The following is a 13,402-nucleotide window of genomic DNA, read 5'->3' on the forward strand; positions in this document are numbered from 1 at the left end:
CCCCCCAATCGTAGGGCCACCACTGTCCATATGCAACATCTCTTTTCAAATCACTTCAATGACAGTGCAGTATGAACAGGTATTCAATATTGTGGGGGTTATTGCACGAAGAAAGGGCCATTCAAGACTACCAAGCATCACTCATGTGAATGTAGCAAAGATTGGTCATGTTCTTTTTCCATATGGATATCTGGGTGCTTCGCATGATAGAGTGATTCTATCTGAGCAGACCTCATCTGCAATGGTGTGCTTGAGGTATCGTAACAGCACATGCGATGAGTTCATGAAATTTGAACTTGGGCAGAAAACACAGAAAAAGAGTTTTTATTTGACTGCTGCTAGGTAATTACAAGTAAGTCACTCTTATTGGCATCAAATTCAGGCCCAAATGTATGCCACAAATAGTCCTGCCTTCTTATACTCTGCGTTCCCAAGCCTTTGTGTCCTTTGCGTTGGAAGAAAATGAATGGAAAGATCTGTTATTCCCCAGTTCATTGCCATTGGTGGCACTGCATTCATAAACACAATAGTATTTCGGCATTATATTTCAGTATATGTTATTAAATATTTTATTTCCTTTCCTAATTTTATTATTGATGAAGAAATAAACATTCAACTGTAATCTTGTCGTTTTTATACAGTCTACACGGCTACAGGAATACATCGTAGTGCCGACTATAGGTTGAGGTAAATGCAGCGTCTTCCGTTGCTGCGTCGTATCCATGGCCATTGTCTCTCGACCAATCAGCGTAAAGTTTGGTTTACGGCCGTATAGTAATGATCATGGTTTACTGCGTCATGCATGAATGATGACTGTTACGGAAGACTGATCAATAAGGAACTTCAAATCTGGCGCCAGTGTTATTGTTGTTGACTGTCGATGTCGAGTCCCGAGTGCTCAAGCGTCGACTAGGTCTAGGTGAGGATGTGATTCATTTCTAATATATTTATAAAGACTTTGCTGGGCTCCTAATGACTTTTTTACTCATCTAGGCATATTGCTATGCTAATCATTTCGGTGGAATAGACTGCAGTCCGGAGTAATAGATTTGATTTCAATTGACCGAGGTTCGGGATGTATTTTTCTGCAACAAATCATCCCCGAGATGATGGTATTATAATGTCGCCGATGCAGAGCGAAAAAAAGAAAGCGAACCCGTTACCTGTGTACAGCTTCACCTTGTTCGATATCGTCGTTGTTTTTGTGTCCATCGGAACATACCTCGCTGACATAATTACAGGTAATAAGTTAATGATATTTGAATTACCGCACTTTTTGTTTTCGTTCTTACTTCTTATAAAGATTGAACATGGACGGCGAACTGATTTCATGTGCACTAGGGTTATGACTAGAAAAAAAATTTCAAAATTTTGTGTGTCCTGTAGTCACGAACGATAAACTTTTGTGTCCTGATTTCAAAATTAACAAAAGTTAAGACTGGTTAAACAAAAACCGCCCGCACAAAATTTTTCCAGTTTTCACTTTATGAAGGATAGGCGTTTTTTGTAGATACAGACTATATAATATTTATACCGACTGATTTGAATTAACTGCCACAATTCCAATTGCGAAGATTTAAAATAGTATTTTGGTAAATTATGATTGCCCAGATTGAATTAATCCGATCGTTTTCTTGCTTACAGTCAAAATTAAATAATTAATAAATAATTATTAAATTCGATTTACATGTAGACTGTATATATCGTGTAATTTCAATTTGTCTGACACAAATCGATCTGGTTGTTCCAAAAGGCGAAAGTAGAACAACTGAACATATTTCAGCGGTCTAGAAAACCGATTAGAGGAATATGATGAAAATTTGAAAATGTCATATCATATGTGACTCAGCATCTGTTGATACTGGGCGGCGGAATGGCGTTGTTGTGCAACTGCAAATTGCAATGATGAGCACGGGTTTTCATAAACCATAATATGGTTTGCCATTTATGCCATTTGCCAACATAATATTATCGATTCTTAAAGCATAGGCTATATCAGAGTTCTTCAATCCAACATCCTCAACAAATCCAACTCTCAGCTACAAATTTGGATATGATATGGTAAAACACTACGAAAACAATCATCAACAACAATCATGCTTATTCATCACAAATGCGTGTCAGGAAGTCTGGTATTCGAACCAGATGTCTATAGATGGGATATACTGGAGCCCGACCGATTATTGGTTCTCCGATAATATCGGGACGATATCACACTTTGAAAGAATTATAGGTATCCGCCATTAAAGCTGAAAAATTATCGGCAATTTTCGTGACATCACAACATGGCTGTAGGAAGTCAGACAACTATAATCTTTGAGCGCTAGACTGAGAATATTGATATATGTCACATAGCTTACACTTAACAAGTGTCCAGAGGTTGCCTTTCTAGTTTATTTCATGTTCAAAATGGCTGTAAAGATGTTCAAATAAATGCTCTGAAGCTTTGAAAATGTGCTTATATATATCCAACTTCTTTGGAATATCGGCTGAATGTATTTGGGTTCTCGGTCAAGGTGTGAGATATCAGTTTTAATGGTATCGACCCAAAAATTCAATATCGGTCGCCGGTCGGGCTCTAGAGTGTAGGCTACCAAAGATTATTTGTTGCTATCTTTGCGTTCGAATGTCCTGCAGCGATTAAGTGCCTTAAAATCCCATTGGAAGTAGGCTACTAACATAATAACAGAAAGGGAAGTCAAATTGATGGATGAACTTTGCCAGAAGGGCAAAAGGACATATATATAAAGATTAAATTTGTAGCAAAGAATACCTTTGAATTGTAATTTTTTCTGTATTTGAACCCGTGTCGAAAATTGAAATTAGTTTGTGCGGGACATTTTTCGATTTGAACAAAATGATTATATTTTATCAATTTATATCAAAATGTTCACTAATTCCTGCCACAGGCAAAATTTTTTTTAAGTCATAGGCTACTGGTAACCCTAATGTGCACTGCCGGGTCGAGTTGGAATTAAGCTACATTTTGCGCAATGATAATTTTCCTCGCACAGTCCAATTTGCTGCTTGGCATGATTAAAAACCTTGTGGCAATGTGACAGGCAACAGCTCTTATTTCAAGACGCGAAATGAAATGAAATATCGTACATAGCTTCATTACCTCGGGAGGCTCGTGGTGCTTTTCCCATGCATACAAGTCATCCCAGCCCCATCATAACTCAGAAACAATGTAAACTTTAGAATATAGGTGCAAGCGTGCAACCAGTGTTCCCTCTAATTTTTCACTAGTCTGCGCGCACTTCACCAACATGACCAACTCACAGTGCGGTCCCTCGAACAACAGTGCGTAACGACTAAAAAAAAAGCACGCATGAAGTTTAAAGTGGACCTTGGTTGGCCTTGGCCGGCACGGCCCACTGGGTCTGACACTGCTGACTGACAGAACGTCATAAAACGATAGCTACTGCTGTCAAGGGTTAGTCCAGGTGGGGATAGGCGTCACAGGCAACTTACGGTTTAATTACCTAATTATTCTATACATGATACCTTCCCACCATGCCCAACTTATTGTCATAAACTACCATAGTTTCCAGTCTAGGAGTCAGTGACATATGATTATCATTTCTATGTAAATGTCCTTCAGGCCTATCGAATATCACCTGATTTTGCTGTGTTTTACCTGAAGCGCAGTGAAATTGCTAAATTAATTGTACGCCACATGTATCAGGATATTATTATTACCCATTGTCAGTATCAACAGTTGAAGCAGGGGTCACCAATACGCGGCCTGCAAGTTCATATTTTGCGGCCCGCGATCTAAATTGAGATTTCATGATAATGGTTAATAAAGCATTTTGAAATGCTAGAATTGATTTCAGCTTAAATATATTGTTGTTCAAAGTAAGATATTCTCCGTTGTTCAACATCACTATTCCCCACTAGTTGATACAGCTTCGGCGATAATACCATCCCATGGAGGAAAATTAGCACACATTGTTTGTGGGTAACAAAGCCACAGTCTGCTGTCAATACTAACTTTGATAACGCACACATCAACCTTGACCGTCTGATAAGGTACCATGGTGAATCTGTATACTTATACTACTCTCTCTTGCAGATATACTTGTCACTCTTGTATATTGGAGGCTGGATGAGAAAATGTGGGCATCACTGACTCTACTCTTTCTCCTTGTCCCGTCAATAATCATGCAGGTATAGTTGGTTTATACATTGTCCCGTCGTCAGAATAATATGGAAGATTCATCTGATGATGAGATTTGTGTTTCATATATATATATGTGTCTCCGAATTCAATAGGATATGGAAAGGTGAGCTTTTGCTTATCGCACTTGCAGATTCTTCTGTATCATATCTACTGCACTACTCTTGGTCTTGATGTTCGAAGTAACCCAACTATATATTTATTGTGTCATGCATGTTATGCTACAGAATGGTGTGTGGTGTGCAATTCTTAGCTGAACAATGCAACTTATCTATGAACTACTTGTCCATCCAACAAATTACAGTGGCCTACCTCTGCAATTGCTCAGTGCATGATGTGTGTTTTTGCAATTTGCATCAGCTCTCGAGAGCTGGGCTTTTATTTGTCGCATACCGTACTTGTAATTGAATATTGGTAGCTGCATTTAACTGTCTTTGATCACCACTAGTTATGATGACACTTTGCTAAGAAGCTGTGTTTCAGGCTCTGAGGTACATCATAATTAATATTCTCATGAAGATTTTTGGTATTTGACCTTTTTGACTGGATTTCCAGATTTTCAGCGCACGCTGGTACTTGGCCGATGGTCACAGAGCATCGTTTACCATGATTTTAACCCATCTTTTCATGATGGGTCCGATTAAACGGTACATCGAGGTTTTGAATTACGGAATCAGAGCCAGGCGAACAAAAAGAATTGAAGATTATCAGGTTTGGTAATAGAGTAGCCAATATATATTTGTGGGATGAGAATGTGCATTTATACCTATGCTATGCTGGTAATGGTAATGGACAGGGCAGGTTTCATGGATAGGCATTGGCTATCTGTTATCATGTAAATTCTCAAATTACGCTAGTGTTTGGCAGAGTGCACTGTTATTTTCATGAGAACTGAAGCAAAAACAGTAAATGTACCATTTTTATATGACATCTCTTTAATAGAAGTGCTGCCAACATGAAAATTTCTTCCTTGCTCGCAATACAATGCAAGTATTAAGAACCGTGTATATTCAAACCTCAATAATTCCCATCTATTGCTGGATTTATCAGCTTCTGCACCATCACTTTATATAGGCCTAAGCCAGGCGCGTAGCCAGGGGGGGGGTTTCGGGGGTCGAAACCCCCTCCTTTAGAAACGCGAAACCCCCTCCTTTAACGCGAAACCTTGCTCTTTTTAAATGACCGCTCTGACGCTAATACTCGTTTGCAATTCAATAAGTCATATTATCAGTATTGTGCGCGGCGAATTAACGAAAGGCGCGGCCAATTAACGAAAGACGTGTTGCTAATTAGCGAGATTCGTCTGTGCGCATTGCACTGCACACTTGCACAGTGTAACGCGACACGATCTCCCGCTGAGATGATTGGCGAAATCAGGTCATTCATTGTCGCGCGTTCGGCAATCATTACTAGCCTGATTTACCGCGTCTCCAACAAGCCTAATTCCGCTGGCTTGAATAATCACATCTGCAATAGGCCCGCGGCGCACGATATCGTCACTGGCCTTCACAATCACATCTGCATTGGCTTGGTGTGCACGATATCTTCGTAGGCCTACACAATCGCATCTGGAATAGGCCTCGTACTAAAGATATCGCTAGCCTAACTACCGCGTCTTGGGCCTACCATGCTTCGGCTCCTATTTCTCGATGGCTTGGATAAAATGCTATTAAGTATATGCTGATTAGCGATTGTGATTAAAGAGTTACATCTCGTAACTGAATGACATCGAATGTCCGCAATCATGTTCGACGCGTGCGTACATGCGTAATTGATTTCCACTAGTCTTCAGCTATAGTCCAGTAGGCTTGAGTTATAAGAGGTAAAGGTTTGAACCACCTGAAATCGGCGTCATTATAGCACATATTCCATAAAAACTCGTACATTTTTACTTGCCTAAATCGTCACCGAGGCTACGTAAGACGCAAGACGCATTGATGAGCGGGCGTATTTAATTGTTGGACGCTTTGACAAGCGCGCGAATTTAATTGTTCAGCGCGTTGATAAGCGCGCGTATTCAAATGTTCGACGCGTGCGTATTTCATTGTTCACGACAGATCAGGGAGTCGCTAATTAACAGCACTTCCGGACTCGTCGAAAAGCTTATCGTACGCCTATAATCGCCAACACGGGGATGTTGTATAATCGTTATTTACGCATCGCATGTACTTAACCCTAATGAGTCAATGCTACGTTACTAAATTCGAAAAAAATCGAAACCCCCCCCTTTTATTTCAAACCCCCCCCTTATTTTTCGGCTGGCTACGCGCCTGGCCTAAGCTAATATCTTCCCATCGCAGGCCATGTACTCTGAATTAAGTGACGTAAGCATGCTCAGGTTGTTTGAGAGCTTCTTGGAGTCTGCACCGCAACTCGTGCTCCAATTATATATCATGATCAAAGTGACGGAGGATGACCATATTCTTACTGGTGAGAACATTGAGAATTTTTAATGAGTGACGACTTCCATACAAAGCTAATATTGTGACGAGAAAGATTTCATTAGGGATGGTGTGAACCTCTAAAAGGTTCAGGTTCGTGTGAACGCGAACCTTTTTGAAAGGTTCTGTGTGAACACGAACGTGAACCTCATGACGTCACGGATAGTCATATTGCTAATTCCAACCTATCCTTCAATGAAATGATAGCCTATATTAACGTACACGATACCTAGCGACGACTCATTACGTTACGTCACAATGCTGAAATACATATTGACGTTTTAAACGTCGCTAAATGTATCAACTGGGGCAATCAAATGATATAATAATTTCATAAAATCAATAGGCCTATCTTCCGTTGCTTTGCCAACAATTTTGACGAGGACTTACCAGGGAATATAAGGGAAGGAAGGGACGTAGTTTGTTTTTGCGGCATATACACTGACTCATGATATACATACACACGATCTGCGTATATGCATACCATGAGTACATGACGTGCATATGCCGTCGGGCAAGGAAGATGCAGATATAGCCTTGTTGCAGGGTTGGGATGACCCGAGTCATGACTTGACTCAAGTCAGACTCGAGTCACCTTTTTCCTATGACAGATCGGAAAATGTATTCGGCGTCTGAGTATTGCTACATTGATATTGAGCAGTGTGTGAAACGGGTTTCTATAGTTGCTACCGATATTACCCCACTAACAAGTTATACAGCAGTATAGCCAAGACCTCAATCGCACCGATTTGGTTTTAATGATGGAGTAAACATATGAAGTCAAGATTGACCCCATACGCTTGCTAGATTGATTAGTTGAATAAGCATCATTCGCTGACTACGTAGCTTATTTCGATCGTGATGTTTTGTGATTGTGGGTCAAGCTCGCAGCAGAGATTCAATAAATATTTACAAACGGAAAGTTGGATATTTCGAGCAAACTTTTGCAACAAAGCAAGTAAAACTTTTGGGATTGTCAAGGTACATGCTCGTTTAGTGTTGATTATCTATGCCTATAGCGCCATGCTTAGAGTGGCCTGCAGTTTAAATGCAATGAATATGAACCGTCGATGTTGAAATGAAGTGAAAATTGTAATATATGAAAAAGGTTCACAGTGCAGAACCTACCAAGGTTCTGTTGTGAACGCGAACCTCTAAGGGTGGAGGCCAAAAATATAGATCAAATAAAAGATCTGGGGATTTTGCACGTTGCTGGATTTTCTGCGGACCAGAAAGGTAGATTAGTAAGATTCTGCCAGGACCGACTGAGTATAGACTGCTGCTTCTTGATCCTGGTCGCCACCAGGATTAAAGTCTAGATTAAGGTACACAAGCATATAAATTTGGCGAGGTTTGTAATAGTTATGTCATTGTAGATTGAAATTGCTGATCTGAGGCTCATTATAAAGATAGTGAATATTGCATGTTAGCGATATTTTGTTACCGGTACTCAATTGTGCTTCTCCTTATTGACTGATGATCATGTTATTACAGAATGTTTAATGGTAATTGCATACAAACTATGTAATAAACGAGTTCTGCCGTTGTCTTGCATTGGAAACAATCAACCAAGCCGTGAAATGCCACATCACCAAACATGGCAAAAAACAGAACAGCAATTGAAGGTTGCTTCAAAACAAGATAAAGTCTCAAAACTGAAAATGACAGAAGGCCTTCAGAACATTCAATAGTGTCTGACCCGGTGACGGTGCTATTTATTGCAAGGTAAGTTTGTAGACATTAATTATATCCATAATATGGCGCATATCAGTAAATTAATGGTTAAAGCTGTCATGCCAGCAGAGGTTCAGCCATTTGAACATCATTTTGAAAGTGATTCCACCATATTGTCTGTAGTTACTGCAGAAAATCAATCATGTAAGTTATGTTGCGAGAGAGTAATGAGAACTTGTTCGATACATTGACCACATCGAGAAATGTTCCCCATGATGAAGATCGGTTCGTGTCAGAGGCAACTCTTCTCGTTATTTTCATCACTACTTTTTGCTAACATATCAATTACAAGTATAGATGTATATTATATCAATTTCTTATCCGGTGGTGTATTGAAGGGAACGCATTCACAATATCAAACGTTCTTGTCATACATTCAGCGATTTTTAATGAGATTTTTTGCTCGTCGTCAAATGATCGGTTTCAGTATTTTTCACCATCACTAGCAAATATGCATGTGCAATTGTGCATTGTACATGTGTAAACATGCGTAGGCCTATAGCCACAAACCCTTCTGAAACATTCACATTTTTTTTCAGAAGCAAGCTATATGGAATCGCAGTCAACATACGTGACAAAGACGAGTGATCTGCCACCTGGTATGTAGCTTCTACTCATTTGGATTTCAAGTCGAGTTGATATTTTAAAATATACAATCTTGCAGTTTCGGTGGGTTTGGCAAACTTTTGCTCCACTGCCCCAACCATTGTTATGTAAAAATTCTCCACTTTGTACTTAGTTTTCTAGTGAAGTGTATTTGCGAACGATAGAGTTGGAAATGGTGTTTGACTGCTCGAAAGATTGCTGATTACCAGTGCAATGCACATAGTTACAATCCTGTAACAATTGATATAAGATGGTGTACAATGGAGCCTGACCGATAATATAGACTCGATATCACTCTTTTAAAGAATTATTGGTATCGGCCATTGGAAATGAATATATATGGGCAGTTTTCGCGAGGTCATAGCATGGTGATAGGAACTCCATAAACTATAATCTTTTACCACTAGACTGAGAATATTGATATATTTCACATAAATTACACTCTGCAGGTGTCCTGATACAGCCTTTCTAGTTTATTTCCTGTCCAAGTATCGCATCGGCTGTAAAGCTATTCAAATAGATGCCCTGAAGTTTTTCAAATGCGCATTTTAAGGTATTCCACACCATTTGAATGTGGCTATAGTGGTTATCGCTGAAGGAGTTAGATATTGGTTTTATCGGTATCGGCCCAAAACTCCAATATCAGTCGGGCTCTAGTATACAAATACAATACAATGAAAACTACCAATTCTGCACTTTGTGATCAGCTGGTTGCAGAATACAAGTTTTTAATGACTAGAGACTGACCAATTATTGGTTCACCGCTCATATCGAGTGGATACCACACTTGGAAACAGATATTGATATCAGGCAGTAGAGGAAAAAATATCAGCCAACAAGGCAAAGAGAATTTCCAAATGATTTCTTTGTGATTGGCTTCCTAATACATGTTTTAGTTTAATCATAGGTTACTACCTCATCGCAGAGTCAATATGAACTTCTTTTAATTCAGAAAAACAATGAGCTGAGAATTAAACTGATGGTGTCCAATATTGAGGACCTCAAAGAAAGAAAAGAGATGAGAGACGAAGAATGATATTTCAGAAAGCAAGAACTCGAAATGCGTATTGAAGAACATGCGATAAAAATGGAAAAATATAGATTAGAACTTGGACAATTGAGGAATTAGTGACATATTTAATGCAATATTTCTTTGTTCAATTATGTCAAGTTATCTAAATAGCCGAATACGCATTTTCTGAAAAGCAACATTTCTTTATAATATTTCATTGTGCCTGCCTGCCAAGTGTTCCTCGCCTTATAGGCAACTTAGATTTTCTGTGCGCAGAGACCATGTCAGCACTGCGCATTTGCGCACGTGAGTAGCTTAGAGGGAACATTGCTTATAGGTATTATCGACGGTGCACATTTTTTGAAATGCAACATTTCTTTATAATATTTCATTGTGCCTGCCAAGTGTTCCTCGCCTTATAGGTATTGTCGACGGTGCAAATATTTCGGTACATTTTTTGAATTCATATTTGTCAATTTGAATACAAATAATGGGACACCTGCTCTTTGTTTATTATCTACAGTGCAATTGTAGTTGAATCTTTCATTCCACGAAGTCATGCACATTTCATTCTCGTTATTATTTTTACACCAGCACGGTTTACTGTGTTCGTTAAAATTTTAAAATAAACATAATTAGTAGAAATATGTGTTGATCTTATTTTCAAGATAGGCTATTGCGTCATTGTATCCAACTTCAGATGTTATATCCGTAGCTTCCTCGGGAGTAACTGCAATATCAGGAACTGGCTCATTGGTTTTTGTAGCAAAATTGTGCAAACATATTGTTGCAATGATTGCCAGGATGGTGTTTTCGATTTGCATTCGCATAGGATTTAGCAACATCTGGAAACGCTGTTTGAGAACGCCGAAGCATTGCTCGATCAGCACGCGTGTCTTTGAGTGCATATAGCTGTATTTTTTTTTCTTGTGCAGCCTGTGGATTTGTTAATGGAGTCATCGGGTACATTTTTAGAGCATAGAGCCTCTGTCTCCCAGCAAAATCCCATTGTATTTTTTCTGGCCGAGATTGTATTTTAATCTGGAATTTGAAAAAGTTCTTGAGTCATGAGTACTCCCTGGCCATCTCACAACAGCATTAGTCACTACCGGTATTCTCTTGGCATTGCAGTCCATTTGACAGTTCGAAGAAAAATATCCTTTCCTGCAACGATAAGCTTTTCTGGTACAGAGTCACCCGGGGACTTTATTGGGATGTGGGTACCATCAATGCAACCGATGACATTTGAAACTCCACCTATGTCAAAGAAATCACTCTTTGTTTGTAACAAATCATCCAATCGTGGGATAAATTTTCTCTATTCTCTGATAACGCCCGAGAAATGCAGTGGATGATTCGGCGTGCAGTTGTCCGGCTGCCACCGATCAATTCAGCATCTGTTTGTTGAAAATGACAGTAGCAAAAAATCGGAGAGCACAGAGTAATTGCATCATGGAGTGCAAAGCTTGGCACCGTACATCCAACCATGGGCTGTCTTTAATCATGTCCAATAAGAATTACCGTAGCTCCCTTGTAAAATCTGTAGCGGTCAACGAATTCATTTTCTGGGTATTTTACAAATGAGTCCGATATGTTTGCCAAGTAATGCCTGGGCATGACAATTGTATTCTAGACTCTAGTCGTCCGAACTGCATGCCATCTACGTTGTCCAAAATATCCATACTACAGACAGTAATAACAACAGTACCAGTTTGCAATGCCGTCTTTAGAACTTATAACTGTGAATAAACTACAGAGTAATATGCATTAAAGCTGCAAAGTGGCTTCAAATCAATTTCATAAGTCTACCTAGGAAACGATGGCATTCATAGCACATGACCAAAATCGACGACATTTCCAATCAGCATGGCCAAAGCATAATATTTACTACGAAGTCGATGGGTTGACATGGCAACCTTCCACGGATCACTACATTTTGCGTCATTTTGACGCAATAGCGTCATACATCCTGGATTTGTAGATCTACTAACTTCGCACGAACATCCAATGTTTTGGCGTGCGGATCATCTACTTCTAAATCGGAAGATCTTGGAACTCGCAGATTAAGCGAAAATCCAGGATGTTTTTACTCAGCTTTTTGGCCTCCACCCTAAATTTCCAAGGTTCACACACAGAACGCGAACGTCAACCTCACGTTCACACCATCCCTAGATTTCATGTTAACTTCCACGCATATGGTAAATATAGTGAAGCTGTACAATAGGGCTGTTCAAAAAAAAAACTTTTCCTTCAGATTTCACTGGAGTAACTCCATCTCGAGTTCACCAGAAAAACGGAAAAATGTAACCAATTTTTCAGTTTTTCATGAAAATTGGCATGCATAGAAAACTTCATTTTCTGATTTCAGAAGAACAAATTTCATCAAAATCGGTCAACTAGAAACGAAGATATGGCCGTTCAAAAATTGCTGTTTTTGTAATCGCTCAAGCGGAAAAAATGTATAAAATTTATACATGTAATTTGAATTTGCCATATTTACGTCAAATTAAGGGTATTGCAGGTGATAATTTCATACTTGGCCATTCACATCCTACTTCATTCTCTTAGCCGTTTTTTGGCACATGGGGTTGCATAGTTTGACCTGTGACCCCATGATTTTGTTTGTACCTCCAGAAATCACTCACACGTGACGGCATTTTCAATTTCAAATATCTCTTGCTGACCAGGTGGTATCACCAAGTGTGAGGTGTCGTTGGAAAGCTCTTGTAAAGGACTTTTGAAATCAACAATAATATTAGTGGGGAATTAATCGAAACATTTAAAAAATCGTTGTGAAACAGACTTGAAAAAATTGTTGAGTTTTTGAAAATTGTTGCAATTTTACTTAACATAACAGGTGTCAGTCTTATATTTGTAGCATGAATATTTGTAAAATAAGTTCTGTTTTGGAAGCTGGTTGTCACAAAAAGTTTTTCCATTACCAAAAGCAGAAATCATCAATAATTCAAAATGTATTATTATTATATTAATTAAAAATGGGACAAGACAAAAAATTCAAAAATAAATCTCAATTGTAAAGCAAAGTTGTCAGGGTATTTCAAGTTGAATTAGTAGAGCCAGATAAAGTGAAAAATAGAAATGAATCAGGTTTGGAAAAAAGAAGTACTGTAACTCAAATTCAACAAGATCTCCAAAAATTCGAGTCCTAACAATGGCTCCAGTAACATTGGTGAAGAAAAAAAAATTTTGAGTAAGTGAAAGGGTGGTGAGAGATGCCAAAGAGTTAGGAAAAAGACAACGGATATTCTTTGCCACCACCACAAAAAGGAGGAAAGAATCCAAAAGGTTGTAATTTTTTTTTAAAACAACGAATGTAGCAGGATGATGATAGGAATGAAAGACCGAGTTGGCATTAAAAAGAATGTGTATCAAGAAAAACATCAACTTTTATGTACTCTGAAAGAA

At 38.8% G+C, this 13,402-nt stretch overlaps 1 protein-coding gene and 1 long non-coding RNA gene across 2 annotated transcripts in view; both read left to right on the top strand.

Annotated features, from left to right (window-relative positions):
- Nucleotides 1–961: 961 nt before the first annotated feature.
- LOC145448981 (uncharacterized) overlaps nt 962–13,402 on the top strand; it is a 39,024-nt gene continuing 26,583 nt past the window's right edge. The window contains exons 1-4 of the mRNA XM_080327441.1: nt 962–1,241; nt 4,079–4,173; nt 4,739–4,894; nt 6,484–6,613. Of these exons, the coding sequence (XP_080183567.1) occupies nt 1,076–1,241; nt 4,079–4,173; nt 4,739–4,894; nt 6,484–6,613 (547 nt within the window). The 5' untranslated portion in view covers nt 962–1,075. The remainder of the gene's footprint in view (nt 1,242–4,078; nt 4,174–4,738; nt 4,895–6,483; nt 6,614–13,402) is intronic.
- Nucleotides 6,651–12,148, top strand: LOC145448983 (uncharacterized). Its single transcript, XR_013918087.1, has 3 exons — nt 6,651–8,349; nt 8,898–8,957; nt 9,917–12,148. It is a non-coding gene; the product is annotated as an uncharacterized LOC145448983 (long non-coding RNA).

Source organism: Botryllus schlosseri, chromosome 10, assembly GCF_051294905.1.
Source record: "Botryllus schlosseri isolate E-star chromosome 10, Bs_hap1, whole genome shotgun sequence".
Taxonomy (NCBI): Eukaryota; Metazoa; Chordata; class Ascidiacea; order Stolidobranchia; family Styelidae; genus Botryllus; species Botryllus schlosseri.